At 39.3% G+C, this 23,642-nt stretch overlaps 1 protein-coding gene across 3 annotated transcripts in view; it reads left to right on the forward strand.

The window, feature by feature from the left end:
- The first annotated feature begins 2,614 nt into the window (after window positions 1–2,614).
- Window positions 2,615–23,642, forward strand: part of pdxdc1 (pyridoxal-dependent decarboxylase domain containing 1) — a 41,970-nt gene continuing 20,942 nt past the window's right edge. The window contains exons 1-14 of one of the 3 annotated variants that reach the window (XM_034113765.1): window positions 2,615–2,845; window positions 13,034–13,175; window positions 13,288–13,353; window positions 15,256–15,339; window positions 15,867–16,013; window positions 16,876–17,065; window positions 17,836–17,904; window positions 17,998–18,076; window positions 18,206–18,290; window positions 19,181–19,229; window positions 21,103–21,204; window positions 21,745–21,870; window positions 22,057–22,107; window positions 22,890–22,934. In XM_034113765.1, coding sequence (XP_033969656.1) covers window positions 13,099–13,175; window positions 13,288–13,353; window positions 15,256–15,339; window positions 15,867–16,013; window positions 16,876–17,065; window positions 17,836–17,904; window positions 17,998–18,076; window positions 18,206–18,290; window positions 19,181–19,229; window positions 21,103–21,204; window positions 21,745–21,870; window positions 22,057–22,107; window positions 22,890–22,934 — 1,170 coding nt within the window. In that variant the 5' untranslated portion in view covers window positions 2,615–2,845; window positions 13,034–13,098. Of the gene's footprint in view, window positions 2,846–13,033; window positions 13,176–13,287; window positions 13,354–15,255; window positions 15,340–15,863; window positions 16,014–16,875; window positions 17,066–17,835; window positions 17,905–17,997; window positions 18,077–18,205; window positions 18,291–19,180; window positions 19,230–21,102; window positions 21,205–21,744; window positions 21,871–22,056; window positions 22,108–22,889; window positions 22,935–23,642 lie in introns of all 3 variants that reach the window. The other 2 variants (XM_034113764.1, XM_034113767.1) reach the window with 2 other exon arrangements.

Consider the following 23,642-nt stretch of genomic DNA (forward strand, 5'->3'; position numbering starts at 1 on the left):
TCCCTCTAAATATATCAATAAACATTAGGAAGTGATGCTCCTGACTACCATACCTGTTTAAGAAGATAATATTTGTTTTAAATAATTCAAAGCAATACACAACAGCAACAGGCTCTGTAACCAAGGCAACAGCCTAACATGTATATGTTAACAAGTAAACTAACTGTTCACACTATTCCTAATATTATCCATAAATATTAGCAGATTCTATTTTATTTTTAAAACATATTGATGTAAATACATGCACATATCGGTATGTTGTATAAATATTGCAAATCAAGACCTTTATTCACTACTTATTACCAAAAATCGTAGTTCTATCTCCGGTAATCATGCATTCATATGTCCCGCCACGAACTTCCGGGGAACTATTGACTCTCCCTGAACCACGTGACGATCAAGCATTTTGGACTTCCGCTGTCGTAACTCTCTCTCTATATGGCGCTGATCCGGATGAATCAGGACTCACCCATCTCTACTCGTCACTGCATACACCATATACTGCATGTCTGTATGGGGGATCTCTAAGATGTTCTTCTAATGCAGAGCAAGGTGAAGGAAAGAGGATATTGTATGCTATACAGATTGTAAAGAGCCAAATGTGTAATTTGTAATATTGGTTTTTATAGATAAAATCATATAGGAAAAAACACTGTTTTTTAAAGAAGTTCCAGGAGCTCAAGGAGCACACACACAATATCAGGTTATGGATCTGCAGCTGAGGTTATCCAGCCCTGATGAAACTCAACTCTTCTCTCCAGAGAGTGGTAGAGCATTGTTTACTTGTCTCTAAACACTTTGAAAATATATTTAGCATTTCATTGCAGTAGTACTTTTGCAGGTTGTATTCAATAGAGAGGCGAAGTCCCGCCCATCTACTTCCGACCCATGGGACCTTATTTCGGAAAAATTATGTATTGAAGTCAATGGGGAGAGAAAACGTATCTTTCGATCGCGTTTGAATTGTGCCATGAATTACACATATGTTTGTCAATCTTAAAAAATCATTTCCATGTCAAAAAAGTCACAGTTTGTCGTAAAACTGTTGAAATATAAGACTATGAAAAATACGCAACTAGAAAGACTACAAATCCCAGAGTCGCGTAAGTGATGTCACTCATAACTGATGTCACAATTGTTTTCCTCCACTAAAATAGAGATAGCTAAGATAAGATAACTTTAACAAGATGCCTGTGTGCTTAGTACCAGGTTGTTATCATACCAGCAATGGGTCTTGCTCGTTCTTTCGCTTCCTGTCTGATGAAAGGACCAGGAGTGGCTGGATCAAGTTAGCTACCTAGCTAGTAGCGAGCACGTTAGTTAGCATTACAGCCGGCTTAGCCTTGTCATTTTTATTAGCCTTAACATGAAGTAACATTAAGTAACCCAAAATGTTAAACAGTAAGAGTAGTAGTCATATTTCGTGAACCCTTTGAAGAGTACTGTCACACCGGTGTGATCATTCTATAATACACCATTTAAGCCCGGGGGAGAAATGCTAACGCTAACGCTACATTAGCATCGGCGATCTTTTCTACTTCATGCTATCTGCACAAATGGTTGACATTAAACATTAAAAAGATCAGGCAGTTCAGAGAGAATCAAAGGAAGGCAGGCAGGCAGGCAGCTTTGCATGACATTCTTCTGGACGTGTTTCATTGTGGTGATAGTGAGGGTAGTCAATCACTTTTTTGACAAGACAGTAGTGACGGCCATCTTGGTGACGTGTGTTGTTGTGCAAGAGATGTAGTTCATTGAGCGTTTCACACAAAAAAATGTGTTACTTCACAGTTTTACGACACTTTTTTTTTTTTTGACTTGCAAAATTATCTTTTAAATTGACAAACATCATATGTGTAATTCGTGGCACAATTCAAACAGGATCGAAAGATAATCTTTCTCTCTCCATTGACTTCAATACATATTTTTTCCGAAATAAGGTCCCATGGAGGTCCACCGGAAGGGGAGGGACTTTGCCTCGGCGAAGTCCCTCCCCTTCCGGTTGAGCTCCATGGGACCATATGATGTTTGACAATTTAAAAGATAATTTTGCAAGTAAAAAGAAAACACATTTTTTGTGTGAAACCGCTCAATGAACTACATCTCCCGTCTCGCACCACACACCAAGACGGCCGTCACATTGGCACATTTCACTTCTTTCTTTCAGAATGAGGCGAAAAGTATTAAAAGAGGTGAAAATCACTACAAGTCTGGGCATGTTGAGAGCTGTACATACACAAAAGGGGAGTTAGTCGGTTCCGTAAGAGCCAGCATGCGGGACCGGGATTCTGGGATTTGTAGACTTTCTAGTTGCGTATTTTTGATAGTCTTATATTTCAACAGTTTTACGACAAACTGTGACTTTTTTGACATGGAAATTATTATTTAAGATTGACAAACATCATATGTGTAATTCGTGGCACAATTCAAACGGGATAGAAAGATAATCTTTCTCTCCCCATTGACTTCAATGCATAATTTTTCCGAAATAAGGTCCCATGGGGCGGAAGTAGAAGGGCGGGACTTCGCCTCTCTATATAAATAAATCATTCATCAAAAAAAGATCCTTCCTCATCATCAGCTGCCACCTGATTGGGTGGTTCTCTGACAGAGCGTGACGTAGCAGCTGCCAGCGTGGAACGCACGTCGCTCTCCAATCAGGAAGTAAACTGTCCGGTCCGGGTCTGCGTAATACAGACAGAAGTCCGAGCGGTGAATACGTGTCGAAGTCTCCATTTCAGCCCGCTTTCCCGAACACCTCCGAAGGGACACAGCTGTAGGCCCCTGCCGCTGAGTGTCCGTCCCTCCCGCCCCCCAGCAGAGGCTGCCGGGCTCCGCACTGAAGGTAAGGAGTCAGGTGCTAACTAGCCTCTGTGTCCGCCCTGTGCCGGGCTGAGCGCTCTCCGGTGCCCGCTGTCCGGTGCCCGCTGTCCTGTGCCCGCTGTCCTCTTGAGCTGTACCGGCAGCTTTCTGGAGGAAGCTGCATGAAACTATAGACTATATTTATAAATGAATGCTGTAATATTCTCAGTGTAACATGGAGATGCTCTCACTGTGTCCCCTGCTGACCTGCTTCTGTCGGGAGGGAGGGGGGAGGTGCGCAAGCGCTTCCTCTGGTCCTGCTGTCAACATGCCCTTACATGTTACATTAAAATAAGAAATATACCGTATAACTTATTTTTGACTTACTGCTTGCATTACTATAGTAACAATCACAATGATTATAACACTGATAATAATATACTGCCAGCCTTTACAAATGAATCTTGTGTATCACTTTAAAAAGTAAAGCTTATTAGAATGTTAACAGGCCTATACACATAGGCCTATAACATTAAACTGTAATAGTTTACGCCTAATAAGTGTGCATTTACCTGCTCATTGGTCACTTCTGTGCTTCTTGTACTATTTTTATTGTTTTATATCTTATATATTATGTTGTATTGTTGGAGGAGCCTGAGACTTCAGATTTGCATTGCCAATTCTACACTATAGCTACTGTATCTTTGAAAAAGGAATATGCTTTGGTGTATAATGGTGCATAAACACACTAAGAGGAGTTAAGTTGTAAAGAAGAAAATGTCATTATTTTACAATTATTAAAAAAACTATTTCAAAAAAATACAAATAAACTTAAATGTTTAACAAAAATATAAACATACAAAAAATTAAGCACAATAAGAATATGACAAATTACTCTGAAAATAAAAAAAATAGATTACAGTATATCAGATTTTGTGGTGCAGTCCACTTCAAAATGTCTACATCTTTGACAAACGATTCACTATAATCTATTCAGTTATATTTTTATACAGAAATTGCAAGTAATGAAACTGTAATAAAATATTTTAAACTACAATAAAAGGTGAAATATACACAATGGAGTATCACAAACTGCAAAAAATGTAAACAAACATCAGAATATGTTATGTATTACAATATTTTAGTTTCTGTACCCACAGTCATTGTATTATTCTGGCAGCGTATGACAACAGATCTCTCTTTGAAGTGCCATCGCTCTCATCATAGAGTTATGCTTATTACTCCCATATTTTAATTCTAGAACCTGTGTCGCTGGTTTCCGAGCAGCTGTTGTCTAAAGTAAACAGTGATTGGCAAATGAAGTGTCCACACCCATATAATGCTCCACGGTCCCCTTTCACTCATACCTGACATTACAGCCATCAAGTGTGAAGACTCCATCAGTTTTTATCAGGATGGAAAAGAGTAGTTGAGTTTAGTATTTGGGAATTTTATTATAAATATCATTTGCATTCCCAACCAGAAGATGCTCCTTCTAACGAGTTAAGTTAGATCCTTTAGAACTGTAAACTGAAAATAAGACTGATGCTCAGACCAGCAATGCTAACACTGTGGTTTATGGTTCCAGGCCCCCCCCCCCCCCCCCCCCCCCCCTTCTCCTGCTACCTGACAAAGTGTGTCTTTATTCTTCAGTAACTGTTCCCATTTATCCAGTTACAGGCTGTCAACACCAGATGGCGCTTCCTTCACAGAATCACCTAACCAATGTGTGATATGATTCTTTGGCCAACCGAATACTAAATTAATAAATGATAATAATATAAATAATAATAATGCATTTTATTTATAGAGCCCTTTACAAAGGTGCTCAAAGACCAAGATAGATATTAAAATTAATCAATAAATTATAAAAACAACACTTAAATGATAAAATACATAACATTATTTACACATTAAAAGCTAGGGTAGGTATCCCCACTAAGTTGGTGTCACAACTTGGGCTTTGTGACAGTTGCTCCCTTTCAAAATACAGTAAAATTAAAGAGAAATACAATAAAAACATTTTTTTATATGGAATCAAATATTATTTAAACATAAGAAGTCAAATTTAAAATGTCCAACTAAATATAAAATAGAGTAAACTTATTGATATAAAGCTTAGAATTTAGAGTAAAAATGTGCACATTGTACTACAATATTACAATATACTGTGCAGTGTTTCCCACAGAATTTGATTCTATTTGTGGGGGCACCACACCGCACCCCCCCGGCAAGAAAAGCCAAAGGCCCCTTAACCTATTCGGGTGGCCCACGCATCCACCCCCCTCTCAAATAAGAAAATACATGCGAGTTCATGGCTACTGTAGACAACGTTCTTGTTGCTCTGTGTTGCGTTGTTAATGAGTGAGACACACCGGAGTTGAGGATCTGTGGGGTTTATTCTCCCAGAAATATAATATATAATTTACAATTTACAATTTAGGCATTTAGCAGATGCCTTATTCCAAAGAGACTTACAATGACCAATTACAGGGACATTCTCCCTGGAGTAACTGAGGGTGCCTTACTCAAGGGCACACTAGTAGTGGTGTTCCACACTCTAAAAATAAATACGCCGGCTCTACTTAAATAAATTGAGGTAACAATTTGCGTTGATCTTTTTAAGTATTTCCAATTTAATCGATTATTAAATTAATCCGAGTACCCATTTATAATCTGATTAACTCAATTAGTTCAGTACTACAAACATAATTTGCTTTCACCTTTAACCTGTTACGCACGGCCCCCCCGGTACCGGGCGGATAAACGAGTCATTTGCAGGAAACAACGTCTAAGGAATCTTAATATTTAATAAACTATGAATGTTTTATATCCATGTAACGGGAAGAAACTCAGCTAACTGATCTTTTTAAAAAAAAATGTTTTAAAAAAAAACCCCACAATGCTAACACTCAGCCTCTGAATTAGCCACGAGCGAAAAATGTAACCTAAAACGGCACCTAAACTCACAATAACTCCCTTATTACTTATCCTAGATGCACAGCCAACCACTCGTTTTGCATCAGCTGGAGACACAGAATCGTTTGGTGCCCACCTCAACACTCAGTGATAAACATTTGCGACGCTATAAACGAAAGCGTACATCATAACATGTGGAGCTAGGTAGCTAGAAACGCTAACATGGCTTACCTTGGTCAAAACTGGTCTTCAATGGCATTAAAACGATAAAAAAACGATGCTGCAGTTAATCCATAGGTTAATCCAATGTGTCTGTGTCCTCTTTGAAATTATTTCTGATAATCCATAAGCAATAAAACTGCTTTTTCGTTTCCAAATGCCAGAGCTAGAGATAGGTCCACTCTGCTGCAAATTTACATGCGCGCAGCCCCCACCTTTTCTCTTCACAACGTGTGTGTGTGTGTGGGGGGCCTCCCCCTTCGATTCTATTGGCTCTAACGGTCAGAAAGAGGTGTCAACCATCAAAATCGACCAAGGGGGGCCAGAGATATGGAAAAAAAAAACATTTTCACCCAATCACCTCAGAGGTGGGGTGGTTTTGGCTAAACCTCTCTAAAAAGGTCAAATGTCACTTGTTTTGCATCAATCTTGATACAGGGTACTTATTATATGTTGCACTTTGGATTCCTAAAGCTTTTAGTCTGCTAACCCATCATCCAAGGGTAGTTTTCACTATAAGTAAAAAATAATTTTTGGACGGACACTATAATTTACAGTTTTTTACTATGTAAAATCTGAATTTTCTTTAAAATAAAAAACATCTATATTTATTCTGACACTTCTACATCCAACTCACAGATGTAACCTTGCTTTGATAAAAGAAATTATTCATATAACCCTTTTAGAAGTTAAGTTGTAGTCATTTGTTTTGGGCATGTCATTTTCGACATATCGAGCTGAAAAACAGGCTTGGTGCTTAACAGGTTAAAAACTAAATGAAGTTGAACCAACTTAATTTTAATCGTAAAGATGGAGTGATATTAAGTTGCATTTTGTTTAATTTAAGCTATTGTAATTATTTATTTAAGTCCATACTACTCAAAAATGTCCATGCAAATTGTTACCTTCATTAGTTTGAGTATTAGAAACTCATTTCTTTGAGTCAAAAACAATATACACATTTAAGTTCCACTTGTTAACAGTTTATTTTTAAAATGTTCGTTACACAATGACCTTTTTATAACAAATGTTCTCAAATATGAAATAAAAGTAAATACAAAAATTAAAATAAAGGCATGAACTTGCTTCCAACGTTTTTAACATCTCTTTTAGGTAGTTCAGGTTGAGTGAGTATATTAGCCCCACAGGCACAGGCTCTTGGGGCATCCGAGATTTGAAGGACTTCTGTTCCTTCAATCACTATTGCATCCGCACCCCTGGTCAAGACAATCTTCAGCACCTCATTGCCAACTTCCACTTCACCATCCTGGAATAAGTAGATTAGAAAATACATTTCAGTGTTTTTGGTGCAATCAGATTTGAAAACATTGCATTGTGTTTCAGGTTAACACAAGTTACAGTATGATTTAAGCATCTTCTTTACTTACTTAAGTTTTCCTTGAAGAGATCCTCCTTTTCACGAAGACACACCACCAAGCACCGGATAGCAACCTCTCTTATTCTTTCCACCGAATCATCCTTAAAAGGAGAACATTTTAATTTTGAGAAAGAAAAACAAAGGCTTGTTTGCAAAAAATGAACATGCCGAGCATTGTCAGTTGCTGTTCATATTTATTTTAAATTAGTTTTTATCAAATATAACGTTAATTCTAACAAGAAAAAATATATATACTGTATACATACTGTATTACAAATAATGAACTTTGACTGCAAATGTGAAACAAAGGATACAGGAGGATACAAACAGCTAGCTAATCAGTATGCATGGTACAGTAGCTTAAAACAAGTAGCTGATGATACCTTACAGCTTGTGTTACACTCTATATGCAGTAAGCAGCTGTTGTAAATTAAGCTGAACAAAAATGGCTACTTACCAGTTAACTTGATAGATTATTAGGTTAAAATCCTGTTGTTCCACTGCTATCAAGTGTTCCGCTTCCAGGATGAATGCAGATTGCTCCAACTCAACATGCGGTCTAGGTCTCAGTTTTGAAACTATACCGTTGAAACTCAATAGATATGAGTTACTCTAACTTAAAGTGGACCTATCATGCTATATTTGAATAATATATTGTAGGGCCATACCTATATAAGGTATATTTATACGTTTTCTTTTTCAAAATACCGAACAGATCATGCATTTTAGCCATGCCTCATTTCGCTCTATTTTGCTCTCCTCCACCCTGTCTCTGCATGCGCTGCAGCTTACCACGCCCCCCCTGCAAAGGAGGGGGCCGAATTACGAGCGTCGTGTTACCATGCTGTTACCATGCCACGGCAACCTCTCATTCCCCTGATAGGTCAGCTCCTCCGTCCTGACGTCAGAGAAATGTTCAAATCTGTATCAGTCTGTATCAGATCCGTTGCAGCCCCGTTTTTAGAGATTTGGGTATGGAAGAAAAGAGAGGGTTGTGTTTTCTGACACATATTCATGTATGAAAGACGTACAAAAGTGCATTTTGCATGATAGGTCCCCTTTAATATATCCCTATAGTTGAGTGAATGCAGAAATATTTTTTCAAAATCATTACATTTGTAAGTAACATTTTTTTTGTTCTTTTTCAGTTTCACCGATTTATTAAAATGAGTTGTAAACTAACTAAAATAAGTTGAGGTAAAAAACAAAATGTTCTATGTTGAAAAAGTATTTTTTTTAAAGTGGAATCTACTAACCCCATGAATCGTTTTTTAGAGTGCAGGCGGGATTTTAACTCGCAACCTTCCGATCATCAGCCCACCTCACTATCCATTAGACCACCAACATTTTTTTTTATGAGATCCATTTGTGGCAGACAATATTTAATTGTGGCGGCCAGCCACAAATAAATCAATGTATGGGAAACACTGCTGTGTACAGTACTGTATATATGTGAATATTACTGTGGCCGGCAGGTGCAAACGCGGAACAACGGCCAAAAACGCATACATAAGCAGGAAACAGCTGCAAATAATGAAATGAAAAACAAACAAACCCTGAAAATAAATACAACAAAAAAACGCTGCATTTACAGAAATGATGCAAACTAAATACAACACACAAACCCCGAAAACAAACGCAACAGAAAAACTCTGCAAATACAAAAACGATATGCAAAGTCAAAAACACATACAAACTCAAAAACACACAATGCTCCAGGCCTCTAGGGGGCGCGTTACGTGGAACAGATTGATGTCGGACCAGACATAGAGAGAACCAACGAGAGTGATGGAAATTGAAGCCGGAGGAAACAAAGTTGATCGAAGTGGACAAAGTCGATGTATAAGAAGGTAAGTTTTGTTTTGTTGTTATACAAAGAGCTTCATATTTACACAGCTAGCATTAGCGTCCCTACAGTAACTACTACACCAGCTGAGGAGAGGAGAGCTTCACCTGAAGAGAAGATAAAGTGAGGGAAGAACATTGTTAAAAGAGATGACAAATGGAGTGCAGGTAAATAACACGGGCCATAGTGAGTACCGCAGAAACATTTGAAGAGAGAGAGAGAGACATTCTTAGCAGTTTGTTTATATGTATGTATTTGTGTATAGATCATGTTGCAACTATACAGAGCTTTTGCAATACTATATGTAACTATGGTCAGTGGAGAAGTGATAAAATGTGAAGAGGGACGAAGTAATGACAGGAGAGTACTTTGCATTAGACATGCTCAAGAACAAATATAGAGAAGACATTCAAGGAGAGAGAGAGACAAAACACAGATTCAACGGTAAACATGATGTATCTTTCTATTTATTTAGCTAACCACTATTTAGACTATGTGTTTTTGATTGACTTGATTAAATGGATTTACTACATCAGGGGTGCCCAATCAGTCGATGGAGATTCCCAGTCGATCGCGAGATGTGTCTAAAAATAGAACAACAATATTCTGTTTTATCGTTAATGTCCTATATCATAATCTTCCTGTGCCAGAATAATGCACTTGAACGCATCAAAGCTTTGTGATTGGCGGGGGCGTGGCTGGTGGATAGTGGGCACTAGTTAGCTGACGTTGTCCGTGTCAACCAAGCCCCCAGGAAGTGCGCCGGACTCTGAGGAAAATATTCGTTGTGGCTAAACGGCGGTACTACACTTCCGTTAGGTTGCTGGGCCCGGAAACACTTTTTCCCATTGACTTACATTGGGAAAGAGTAGTCTGTAAATCGTTGGATAATTTTTTTTTTAAACTAAATAAACTACCCAGTATGAACGTTTGTATAGCCCTTATTAAAAACATTCGGTCCTCAAGTTGTAAAATGTGCTAATAACGTTATTCTGAGAGTTATTTCCCTCGGCATTATGAACGCGCATCCAACCCACGGGGCCGCGCCGCCCGGCACGTTCATGTTACGTGTTCAGCACTACATGCGTTTTACCTTTACCCATGGATGCACAATAAGAACGGACCATATCTCCTTACTGCCAGCCCACGGAGCTGTAATAATGGATATATTGCACATGTTTGCTGTAATTCATCATTTGTAAAATATTATACTACATGGGCTGTATGATGTAAATCTTGTACCGTAAATGTTGTATTAAACAAAGACTTAGTTAATATTACCGACGTAGATTAACGTCCCTGTAGCTTCTTATTGCACTTGCAATATAGCCTACCATTAAAGGAGTTGAACGTATAGCTGTTTGCTATTACTATATAATACCACGCAGGGATAAGCCAGAGCGTACAACCTTTGCATGTGGGCAAAACACGTTTTGACCATAGACTGTAGGGTTTTGACCCAGTTTGATTCATTCGCTATACCATATGATATCGCCCGGGGAAGTCGTCATACTTATACATATATCAATAAAGATATATGTGTCAAAGCTCTAATCAAATTAACAGTTGTATTAATTATAATTGTGTGTGTGTGTATATATATATATATATATATATATATATATATATATATATATATATATATATATATATATATATATACACACACACACACAAATGAACAACCTTTGTTGTCAAAAAACAAATAACAAGTTGTATTGTAGTGTTTATTTTAGTGTTGTTTTATGCTTATCCACATTTTGATTTCAGAGCACAGGACAGGAGAATGCTGGGCACAACATAAAGCTCAACAGTTCTCAGGCATTCCATAAGGAGGGTCAGGAACTCACGCTTGGGACCACCAGTGTCCACTCCATCCTCAGTTTGTCCCTCATCATCAGTGAACTCAACTGACATCTCATGAGAGGGATCGAATGAGGCACCTTTGAAGCCGCAGATTGCTCCATCCCATACATTGGCTCTATTAATATTGAACCTGCTCCAAGATGTATTTGTTTGTTTTTGCAGAGAGTTCTGCAACAATGTCCTCCACAGTCAGGTATTCTGTGCTGGGAAAGACACACTGATTTATTGTAATATTAAATGATGAAGCTAGTAATAAGATTTACAGTATAGAATAGAACAATTAAGTGGTAATAGTAACAATTCATACCTTTCCTCTGCAGTTTGCTCCATTTTGTCTTCTGGCTCAGACTGGCTATCAATAATGATAGGTGCATACACATTTGTGTAGTTGCTGCAGTGAGAAGACCGTTGAATAATTACTTTCAAATACATCATATATGCATGACAGTCATATTTACAAAAGGATGTCGATCCCCTCCTGTTTTTTTTTTAATACATTAGGTTCTAAAACTGACAACAGCACGTTTGGCATACTCCTGCACAATCCTTGTAAACATTTGAAATGGATGCAAGAAACAATATCTGATCTTTGAAAAATATTTGTGGGTGTTTTTTGTATCGTCTTCACTAAGATGTAAGATGTTGTGGGTGTCATTTGGAAATGTATAAAAGTGTAATTGTTCTGCTTCCTGGCCATGTTACCCACTGTGATTGGAGGCTATACAAACAAACAATTGTACAAATAAAGATACACACCAAACAACTGTGTCACGATGCAACTGTCAACCTCGTTTACCTAATAGAAGTGGTTCTGACCCGGGGCAGATTGGACCTCTTCCTGGAATGGGGTTGGTGCTCCATCCTATCTTTATAAGTGCAGTTGATCTAATGACAGTGTCATTAGCACACAAAGGTATTTATTGATTTCATGTTCACAAATTCTAACCTACATGGTATAATTACATTTAGCCTTACCCGATCAGACGCTGGTTGTGGGTGCCTGAGAGGTCTGATAAAGCTAAATAAAACATATATTCAAACTACTGTACTGTTAAAACATTCTGCTTCTTGTGGCACAACATAATATGTTGACAATGTTTTATTTTACCCTGGCAAACTGTTGTCAGTTGAGTGCTCACTTTTGGAACATTTGGAATGTCACACACCTGCATACACACAAATGACTGACTGAAATAAAATAAATTCACTTTAATTAAGGATAAATGCCACGATAAATCCAAACTGACCAAGGTACATTATATTGTTGAGTGTCCTTTAACTCTGACATTAGGATTTACATTGGGGCACAATAAACCAACTCCTCTCTGCACCTATACTATATCTATATGATGTCAAGAGTTACATTTAGGTGCACAATGCTGTCTCTTGACTTGCAAGCTCTTTTACCAAACAAGCTAACGCTAGCTGTGTAAATATGAAGCTCTTTGTATAACAACAAAACAAAACCTACCTTCTTATACATCGACTTTGTCCACTTCGATCAACTTTGTTTCCTCCGGCTTCAATTTCCATCACTCTCGTTGGTTCTCTCTATGTCTGGTCAGACATCAATCTGTTCCACGTAACGCGCCCCCTAGAGGCCTGGAGCATTGTGTGTTTTTGGGTTTGTGTGTGTTTTGGGGTTTGTATGTGTTTTTGACTTTGCATATCGTTTTTGACTTTGCAGCGTTTTTCTGTTGCGTTTGTTTTCGGGGTTTGTGTGTTGTATTTAGTTTGCATCATTTCTGTAAATGCAGCGTTTTTTTGTTGTATTTATTTTCAGGGTTTGTTTGTTTTTCATTTCATTATTTGCAGCTGTTTCCTGCTTATGTATGCGTTTTTGGCCGTTGTTCCACGTTTGCACCTGCCGGCCACCGTAGAATATACTGTATGCTGTGAATACATCATCAGTGTGTACATGTATGCAAACTTGGTAATTGTTGCAACATTTGTAAAGTTCTGACTAAAATAATAAAAATATATCCTCTTGAATTTTTTCCCAGCACACACACACACACACACACACACACACACTTACACTTACACTTACACTTACACTTACACTTAGATGATGGTGGACTCCACGTTTGCTCTAGTGGGGAAGAACCTTAGTGAAGCCATGAGGATCCTAGGGGACAGCCAGAGGTAAGATGAGACAATTTACAACTAGCAAAACATGTAAACCCCTTTTATGTCTGTCTTGTCTAGTTACTAACCAATAAACACATCTCTGTGTCTGTGCTCTGCTTCTGTTCAGAGGGACGGAGGCAGGACCAGAGAGGTGGCGCTTCAGAGCCAGCATCCCTGGACCCCTGCAGGGAGAGTAAGAGACACACACACACACACACTCTGTCAGGGACCAAGCAGTAAGGCAACAGGACACAGGAGTGGTTTAAATAAACTAGGTTTTTTTATTTACCCAAAAGTCCACAGAACACATCATCCATCAATCATTTCTAATAACTAGGACTATAAAAGAGGTCAACAGAAAATACCTCAAAGAAACATGCATCAACTTAAGAGGTGTTAACAAACTGACCTCCTACAATGAAAAACCAATGAACCTATATAGTGACTTGGCCAAACCAAGTTGAAACCAAGGGATAATTAATAGGAGGAGGAGGAGGCGTGTGGCGCAGTGGATAGAGCGTTGGTGTTCGGATCAAGGGAGCACAGGTTCAAACCCCACTGCAGTCAGCATGTCGTTGTGTCCCTGAGACACTTCACCCCAAATTGCTCCTGTGGGGATTGTCCACAGTATTGAGTATGTAAGTCGCTTTGGATAAAAGACTTACAAGTAAGATGTAATGTAATGTAATGCAATGTAGTAACAGAATACACAAAGGACACTGATAAAACCCAAATCCCCCCTTTGACATGGAAGCAGGTGGTTTGTCCCAATTGGCTCCTTGCAGTATTTATGAGTCCTCAGTGCTCGGCCACGCCCTTTGCTGAACCAGGAAGTAACCTCCCCCAATGGACATGGTAACTCAAGAGAAAAAGAAAGTAATTAATACAAACAAATACTTGTGTTAGCTGTGCTAAAATGTTTGAAGTAATGTCAGATTACAATCCAATAAAGAGTTTACCATTTAAAGCAAATGTGTGGTGTTAACTGGCATGTTTTATTGCAGCTGCACTGAAGCAAAACTACTGAAGGTGAGGGTGCAGTGTAGTTGGTTTACCCTGTGTGGCTGTAGCCCACACACACACACACACACACACACACACACACACACACACACACACACACACACACACACACACACTCTATTACTCCCTCTTTGATAAAAGATGATCAAATTATGAAAAGATAAAAACAGAGAGCTCAGCAGTTTTTAATCAGAATCAGAATTCCTTTATTAGTCCCACAGAGGGGAAATGTGCATTGTTACAGCAGGAAAGAGCCACAGACAGCTTAATGTTACATATGTTTTTAAAAAAGTACTAAGTTATGATACAATAAAAATATAATTAAAAAATTAAAAAAATACTTTTCAAATTACAAATCCTGTAACAGTTGGAATTTATAAGGAAGCAGGTTTTTTCTCACTTTGAAAGGTTATGCATTCATTATTTCATATTACAAAACGTGTTGGTCTAACAGTGGATTTCATTGAACTTACAATATAATTCAACGGAAACTTTCATCTGCATCACATTTTGTTACTACAATTCAAAGCACCATTAGCATTTCACTCTGTCACATCGAGGTCAGCAATGTTTACAGGACTACATCTCCTGCTCATTATTTAAAGCAGTGTTTCTCAACCTCTTTTGAGCCACAGTAAATGTTTTACATTTAAAAAATCCTGCGGCACTCCAACAACCCCAAAATGTTTGGAACAATTAACCTGGCGATCTCTCACGACACAGTAGTTGAAAATCACTGATTTAAAGGATGTATCACATTTAGTGAGAGTAGACTGCTGGCTGCAACGCTATCAACTGGTGAGGTTTTGTCCGTCATCTGGGACATTTTAAAACTGTTAAGCAGTACATTAAATCTAATAAAACTAACTAACAGTAGATGCAACTGAGAATCGGAAGCTCTCTTGGCAGTTTGAAGCTTACTCAGCTTATCTGCTCATTTGAATTGGTACATTGAATAAGAGGGGACACAATCAATGCACATTTTATACAACGTGAGGACAAAGCACGGAACTGTTTTGTTTTGTGAAAGTTACAGAAGCTTATCACTTGTTTCTTTGTGTCTCCTGTGCAGGGGTCAGGATGTTGCCACTGTGCTGCACCTAGTTCACAACCTCCTTCATGATGAGGAGGAGGATGAGGACAAGCCAAGCCAACAGTAAGCACAACTGAGAAATATCATAGTACTGTCAGTGGAAACAAGGAAGGAAATGCTGGGAGGAAAACTGTTAAAACTATAAATATTCAAGATGTAATGGTTTTATTATTACAATAGCTACAGTGTAATTGTTGGCAATAAACATCTGGAGGACTGGTTGTCAACGGTTCAACATACAATATACCTTAAACATTAAAGAAGAAAACACAAAAATATTGCAAGAAACACAATGATGAAGTAAACGGCAGGAATAAGTAAATAGGTCAAATGCAGGTAAAAGAGAATAAGATGAACAGAAAGTACACATAAATACTGTATAGTAAAATACAAATATAGTTTTTGGTAATAACATGTGAGTATGTGGACATGAATTAGCCATAAACAAATGAAGGTGAAGACACTTCACAGAGTATAGCTGGTTTATCTGAAAGCAGAGATCACACTCCTTATTTCCACACGTTATGATCAGAGGGATTAGACAGCTGTCAGTATGGGGTCATAACGCCGCTCTGCGATGTCTCCAGCAGGATGCAGAATGTTGGGGAGCAGGGTCACATGGCCCTGCTGGGTCACAGCCTGGCCGCCTACATCTCTGTGCTAGACAGAGAGAGACTGAGGAAGCTGACCACCCGGATCCTGTCCGACACCACGCTGTGGCTCTGCAGACTCTTCAGGTACGCCTGCTGTGGATGGAAAACACACTTCCGTTTTGTTCGGGTTGTGTTGATTATTACAAAGTAAAAAAAGTAGCAGCACAGTGTGTTTCTATCACAGCCATTGTAGATTGGTGAGGAATGAATCCTAAAACCCAGAAATGAGTTAGCATTTTACCACTTCCCATTCCCTCCTCAACGATTTGTGAACGTGTTTTTGGTTAGAAGCCTAAAATAAGATCTTTGGTTAACAGAAGCTGTGTTTTGTTTTGCAGCATACAATCAGTCCGTAACTATCCCACTGGTGAATGAATGAAGGTTCCATATCTCGTAAAAATGGTGTCCAAATGAGACTACTAAAAGTTCTCACACCAAACATTAGCCGCCTTTAGCTTAGCGGTGGTGAAGTGAAGTTGTGAAATGTGTGATTAGCGTTAGCGCTTAACCTCTGGTGATGAATTTATGTTTCAAAAATCCTAAAGTGGTGTTAATAACATCAAACAACAAATGTGTGAGTATCATAAACTTTTTAACCAAAGATTTTATTTTCTTCAATATTCCAAAATCCATTATATTATCACTGCACCGCTCCATAGTCCTCACACACACATGGCCGATACCAATAAGATAACTAATTATATTATATTTTAAAAAGAAGATCATAACCTGTAGTTAATGAGGTGGAGAAAGGTTAAGTTGTTAAGATTAATATCCAAAAGCTTGGACCTAACCATATCTCACTGACATCACTGTTATCAACACAACAAATACAAAGACTCTTCAAATGTTCATTTATGTTTCTAGCAAACTTGATCAAAAACTTGATCAAAAACTTCCTCTAATGTTAATTTCTGCTTATGTACTAATTCAATGTGTCCCTCAGCTATGAGAACGGCTCCGCCTACTTCCACGAGGATGACAGGGACGGCCTGGTGAAAGTGTGTCGGCTGGTCATCAACGCCCGCTATGAAGAGTATTCCTCTGAGGGATATGCAGTGCTCAGCTCCAAACAGCCAGTCATCTACCAGAGCGCCTCCGGGAGGCCCGGCCTGGGCCAGCATCTGTGCAGCCAGGTAGGGGGGGGGGGGGTTCAAGCCCCTGTGTGCCAGCATGGCATGTGAATATATCATGTTGGAGAGACCTATACTATCGCTTGGATCTGAAATAAAATATTCATATTTACGGGGCTTAAAAAGCTAGCGGTGCAAATAACAATTTAAATGTTATATTAAATTAGCTTCCCGTGCAACTTTATTTACAAACGCTCTTTTGGACAACATAACAATATTCTGCCAAAAGCAGACACACACTTTTATATGATATTACATTACATTACATTTAGCTGAGGCTTTTATCCAAAGCGACTTACAATAAGTGCATTCGACCAGGAAGATACAAACTTGAAGAAAACAGAATCATATAAGTACATTAGGTTTCATAGAGCCAAAACATTTCAAGTGCTACTCAACTGGCTTTAGATAAGCCAGTCCTTTGTTAGTATGTACAGTAAGTGCTTTGTTAGTATATAAGTTCTTAGTTAGTATATAAGTGCTTTGTTAGAAATTCTATCGCTCGAAGTGGAGTCGAAAGAGATGAGCTTTCAGTCTGCGCCGGAAGATGTGTAAGCTTTCTGCTGTCCTGATGTCAATGGGGAGCTCAAAAGTAAAAGTAGTCATTGTGCAGATTGATATTTCTCTTTTAATAAAAATATATAATTGTATTCCTCCAGTTTTGCGTAATTATTGCATATTTATATATACTTTTTAAGGTATTGTATAATAGAGATAAGATTGCATTTTTTCCAGCACAATAGAAAATGGTTGTAATGTCTCTGTGTCTTCAGCTGGGCCTGCCTCTCTCCAGCCTTTGCACAGTCCCATGTAATACCATCTTTGGATCCCAGCACCAAATGGTAGGAGAATCTGAATGAAGATCACTTTGAGAACACTCTTTCAGATAATAATGAATAAAACGTTTTGACTCGTATCCTGTTCCTCACTGTCAGGATGTGGCCCTGTTGGACAAACTGATCAAAGAGGACGTAGAAGCCGGGAAGCTTCCTCTGCTGCTGATCGCCAACGCAGGTGAAAGGAAACTACAGTTTAAACCCACTTATTTACTTTCCACTATATGCACAGGTGGTACACTATTGGAGGTGAACATCATCAGCAGATGAGTTGCTCATGAGACTTGTTGTGTGTTTTTCCCCCCAGGTACCCCGGGGGCAGGACATACAGACAAGCTGTCCCGACTGAGAGACCTATGTGATCAGTACAGCATGTGGCTGCATGTGGAGGGGTGGGTCAACTCCTTTTCTCTGTGTAATACATGATTGTGTTGTTGCTGCCCCAGTTTCCTGAAGAACTGCTCATCCAAACAACTTCACACATGGCGCTTCCTAAGGTCGTGAGCACGCATCTCCAAGTTGTGTCATTCTATTTCTATGCTGGGGCAGAAGTACTCAGATCTTGTACTTAAGTAAAAGTAGAAGTACAAATACTTCACATTCAAAAGGTTACTCAAGTAAAATTAGAAAAGTATTAGCATCAAAATATAGTTAAAGTACCAAAAGTAGTCATTGTCATTCATTGTGCAGATTGGTCCATTTCAGAATAATAGATATGATATGTTTTATAATGATTGATCATGAAAGTGTTCTCAAAGCTGGTAAAGGTGCAGCTAGTTTGAATGACTTTGTATACTGCAGGGTAGCTTGTGGATTTACTCCAGGTGGAACTAAAGTATTACAAATAATTAGTGGAGTAGAAACACATTATTTACCTCTGAATTCTACTAGAAGTACCAAGTAGCATAAAATGGAAACACTCAAGTAAAGTACAAGTATCTCAAAATTATATTTTAGTACAGTAGGCTACTTGTGGTACTACACCGATTTCCAAATAGGCGAGTGCTGTTGTTCCAGTATCTGATTGTGCATGCTGACTTCAGGGAAGTAAAGACTTCAGTCATTCTGTTCATAAATCCAGCATCCTTCAGCAAAACTGAACTGCAGTCAATGAGCGGGGGCCTGGAAAGACCTGGAAAGACCTGGAAAGACCTGCAAAGACCTGCAAAGACCTGCTGCAGATGACTCTGATTGCTGGCCCTGATCATTCTGTATAGTATGAAGTCCTTGTTCCGCTAGAGAAATATTAACCTTTATTATGTTATTGTGTTTTGTTCTCCAGGGTCAACCTGGCAACGCTGGCTCTGGGTCAGGCCTCCTCTGCCATCATGGTAATGTAAAAAATACTCCCGTCTACTTAAATGTGCATTCTAATCCAATACATGCTTAGTCGACCAATATTTCCTCACAATAGCTAGCTGTCTGTTCTGTGCGTGCGCTGAAAAGAAACAAGGTGTGTATATATATACAGTCCTGCCTCTGTAAATGGGAAAAAAATGAAGTTTCACAGAGATCCGGATTCTAAAATAGGCCAGTCTATTTATATTTTGCATGCGTAGTGTGCACAGTAATAGCTCGGTGTCTATATTTTTTAATGAATAACAGATTCACAAGAAATTACTGATGGCATTTATTTGTACCAGTACCAGCTGGTGGTTGCTTATTTTTGTTATCCCTTCCTAGCCTCTTGTAGTCCTTAGATGTTACCTTACCATTTTACACAAACTGTGGAAAAGTAGTATAATTGAACTATTGCTACCAACAGGCTAAAACGTGTATTGGAAGGCTGTTGGTCCAGTTGTTCCTTACATGAGTAGAAGCTGACATGAGGATTCTTTAGCTGGTGTAAACACATAAAGTGGATATCTTCCAAAGTCACACTGTTCCTATTGGAGATTGCACAGATTGCTTGCTGAACTGTGGCAAATGGACATGAAGCGAGGACTAGTTTATCATGACTTACTTTGGATATTACCAACTTGTTTTGACTCCTTTAAGCCTTATTAGCTCTGGCCCGACTCTGGGATGTATATATCATTTTAAAACCAAGACAGTGGGTATCGTCATTCCAACATGTTGAATTTCAAACAATAACATAAGAAACACCACCCAGCTCAGTAAGTAAGTAACACCAAAGTCATAAGTTAGAAAAAGCAATCAAATGAAGGTCAATTATGCTTGATAGTTGAATATGCTTTAAGAAAACAAACAGCCTCCTTCACAGCTCTCCAGAGGGTTTACTTTATTGTGTTACAAACAGTGTTGCAGCCCATCCCTTAAAACAAAAGCCTCAAATTGCTGATAATAAGGGGGAGATATGAAGGGGATATTTCAAGCTTTATCAACTAAGATTTGTGAGAAAATGTTTTCAACTTTAATTGACTGAATGTATTTGAAAAGTGGGCTTATTAACACATGAATACTACTGTGTGATATATGTTCATATATATGTTTAAGAAGTACAATATAGGAAAAGCTCAAGTTTCAGGTGTGGGACATGTTCCATTATACTTTTAGAATTTGATGAGGGCCAACTAAAAGTGGACAATCAGTCGGCGCCCCGGTTGTAGTTTGGACACCCCTGTTCTAGGTCATTCAAACAGCTAATAGAATATAATAGAATGGAAGGGATGAACCCCTCTGTAATGGTCTCACATGCAGAGCACACAGCACACCGTGACATGTGTTCTCTGCTTTGAACCCATCCTAGTACCAGGAGTCTAGTACTAGGAGCAGTGAGCAGCTATTGTACAGCGCCCGGGGGGCAATGGGAGTGTGGGGGGGTGTCCGGTGCCTTGCTCAAGGGCACCACGGCAGGGCCCAGGAGGTGAACTGGGACCTCTCCAAGTAGCAGTCCACACTCCATATTTAGGTCTGTTTGGGGACTTGAACCAGCGACCCTACGGCTCACAGTCCAAGCCCCTACTGACTGAGCCACTGCCTGATCATGGCCTGATCATGGCTGACACTAGGGCACTTCAGGGTAATTTCACTCAGTTAGAAACCTTCATAAGGAAAAAGAATATTCAACCGCAGCCACATACACCTTTGACACCTGCCAACTTCTGAGACAGCCCCCCCCCAAAGTATTTTTGGCTAACCTCATTTAGGTTGTATATGCCAGACAATACACACACGAAGAGAGCCATCTTACTTTCTCTTGTGACGTGTGTTTCTCTGTGTACTCTGACCTCCCCCCTGCAGGCAGCCACCAGGAGTGACAGTATGACTCTGACCCCAGGTCAGTGGCTGGGCCTGCCTGCTGTCACTGCTGTCACCCTCTACAGACATGAGGACCCAGCCATGGTACGCTCATATCACTTTCTACAGATGTTCCCGACACAGAGCCACCATGTTTCTGGATGTCCTCATGCTGCTGATCCTCGCTGAGGAAATGTTCAGCAATCGAACACACACTTGTTTAACCTTTCCCACAATTGTCACTATTTAAACTATCTATGTTCAGATTTTTCTCTTCAAATCATTACGTTTGGTTTTATTACATGTAATATACAGTACACTTTTCATAATTCTTTTATGTGTGCAGTTTACAGTTTTTACAATTAATAATGTTGCTACATGCTGCTACCTCATTACTTTTATATGTTTACTCACTTTTCTATAATGCTGCTTTTGATTATTAAAGAGGATGTGTCTTATTTGATTAGATATTGTTAACTGTGTGCTTAGTTCTTTATTTAATGTCAGTCTACTCATCTTATTCTTGTCTTCTTGCTGTAACACTGTTAGTGTCCCCACTGTGGGACAAATCAAGGATTTCTAATTCAGATTCTGATTGTTCTGTTCTATTCTCTGTTTGTGTCTGAATGACTTGCTGTGTGTCAGTCTCTGGCAGCAGGCCTGACCTCCAGCCAGCCGGTGGCCAGGCTACGGGCGCTGCCCCTCTGGCTCTCCCTGCAGCACCTCGGACACGATGGGATCGTCCACAAGATCAGACACGCCACTGCTCTGGTGAGCACCACTTCACTTCCCCTAAACCACAAACTGTCATTCCTAAATAACAATTTAGGGTAATAAAATCTGGATTTGAATATTGGCAGATATTAAATGTCATATTATGGAGTTTGCAATAAAATCTAATGATATACTCTAGATATGGTCAGTCAGTCATTTCACCTTTATTTCTCTCCCCTCTAGAGCCAGCACCTCCTGCAGAGGCTCAAAGCTCTGACCTCCATCAAAACATCGGTAGGTGCTCTCATAATGTTCTGCCATTAAAAAAAACTCAGGACTCCCATAATAATGGTCATCAAATGTATTGTGAGAACAGGGGTCACAGTCACAGAAAGCCCAATGCGAGTGACGATATAAATGAAATCAAATCTTTGCAGTTACTGTTTTGCAACCCAACACATAATATCCAAAAAACAATATTCCTGTGCCCCTATGACTTTGCAGTACAGTAAGAGTCCAACTGTATATTTCATAGTACTGCAGTCACATACTCTCAGTACTGACCTGCCTGGTTCTGATTACTGCTCCATACCTTGGATGGTTAGTCTTGAAGAAACAGGTCATCCTAACTAAAAATGAAGACGTTTTAGATATGCTAAAAAGTATAGATTAATAATTATATGAAGCTATTAAACCTACTATAAATGAAATGAAATCCAAACTGATTTTAATGGGAATATTATTTAGTAGAAGATAACTAAGAATATCTCACTCTTTATAAAAGCAGCTTAAAGAAATGATGTAGACGAAAACATGTATGGCAGCTGATCCAGTGAACTGAAGTAAGTTCCATGCTTCACATAGCCGGCTGGTGGCCAGTACATCATCATTTATGATATGATATTCTTATCACCCATTGGTGAAATTCCAACACTTATCAACATTGAAATGATGCCTAATGAAAGACAGCTCAGAGTCAACATCTCTACGTGTATTAATAAATAACATGTATAACTAATATCTCATGAAGAAATTACCTCCAGCTGTTCAAAAACCAAATGCCTTTGTGTTTGTAGGATGTGCTTCAGACAGAGATCTCTCTCCTTGAGGCTCTGACCATGGTAAAGCAGAGTAGTGATGATACTAACAGGCTCAGGGGGAGGCTTGTTCACTGGCATTCATACAGTCACCGACATGTAGTGTGATGTGAGTTCATGCCAGCAGAGGGGCTGGGGAAAGTAGTACTCTACATGAACACAAGTGTAACTTAAATGCAGTGAACAATCAGAGTGCTGGGGATCAGATCCATTACACAGGGGGACTCAAACTCAAACCAGTGGCTTGGAGAAAGAAGTGTGATTCTTGTCTGTGTGTGTGTGTATGGCGGTGGTTTTAGTCAGTGTGGGTTGCCTTGGTTCCAGGGCGTGGTGTCGCCGATCCCGCCCATCTCCGGGGCCTCACTGCGGGACGTTCTGGGCTCTCTCATGCTCTCTATTGTAGGTGGGACCAAGCCTCTGCCTGTCTTCCCCACTCCCCCCTTCCCCTTTTCCTCCATTCTCTTCCCTTTCTTACTTCCTGTCACTCCTGACCATTTTCCGTCATTCACATTAGCTCAGCGGTATTTGGGTCTCCATTGGCTGATGGACTGTTCACTTCTTCCTAATTGTTTAGGATGTGGACCACTCAGGCATGTTATATGAGGTACTTCAGAGAATGCCTCTCCACACTTGTTTTGTTGCCTTGGAAGAAATGCAAGGGTCATTCATAATTCATGAATGGGTCATGTGCTGTTGCATCTCATTACTTGATTTTGAATCCAACAAAAACAA

Source organism: Trematomus bernacchii, unplaced genomic scaffold (genome assembly GCF_902827165.1).
Source record: "Trematomus bernacchii unplaced genomic scaffold, fTreBer1.1, whole genome shotgun sequence".
In the NCBI taxonomy this organism is placed as follows: Eukaryota; Metazoa; Chordata; class Actinopteri; order Perciformes; family Nototheniidae; genus Trematomus; species Trematomus bernacchii.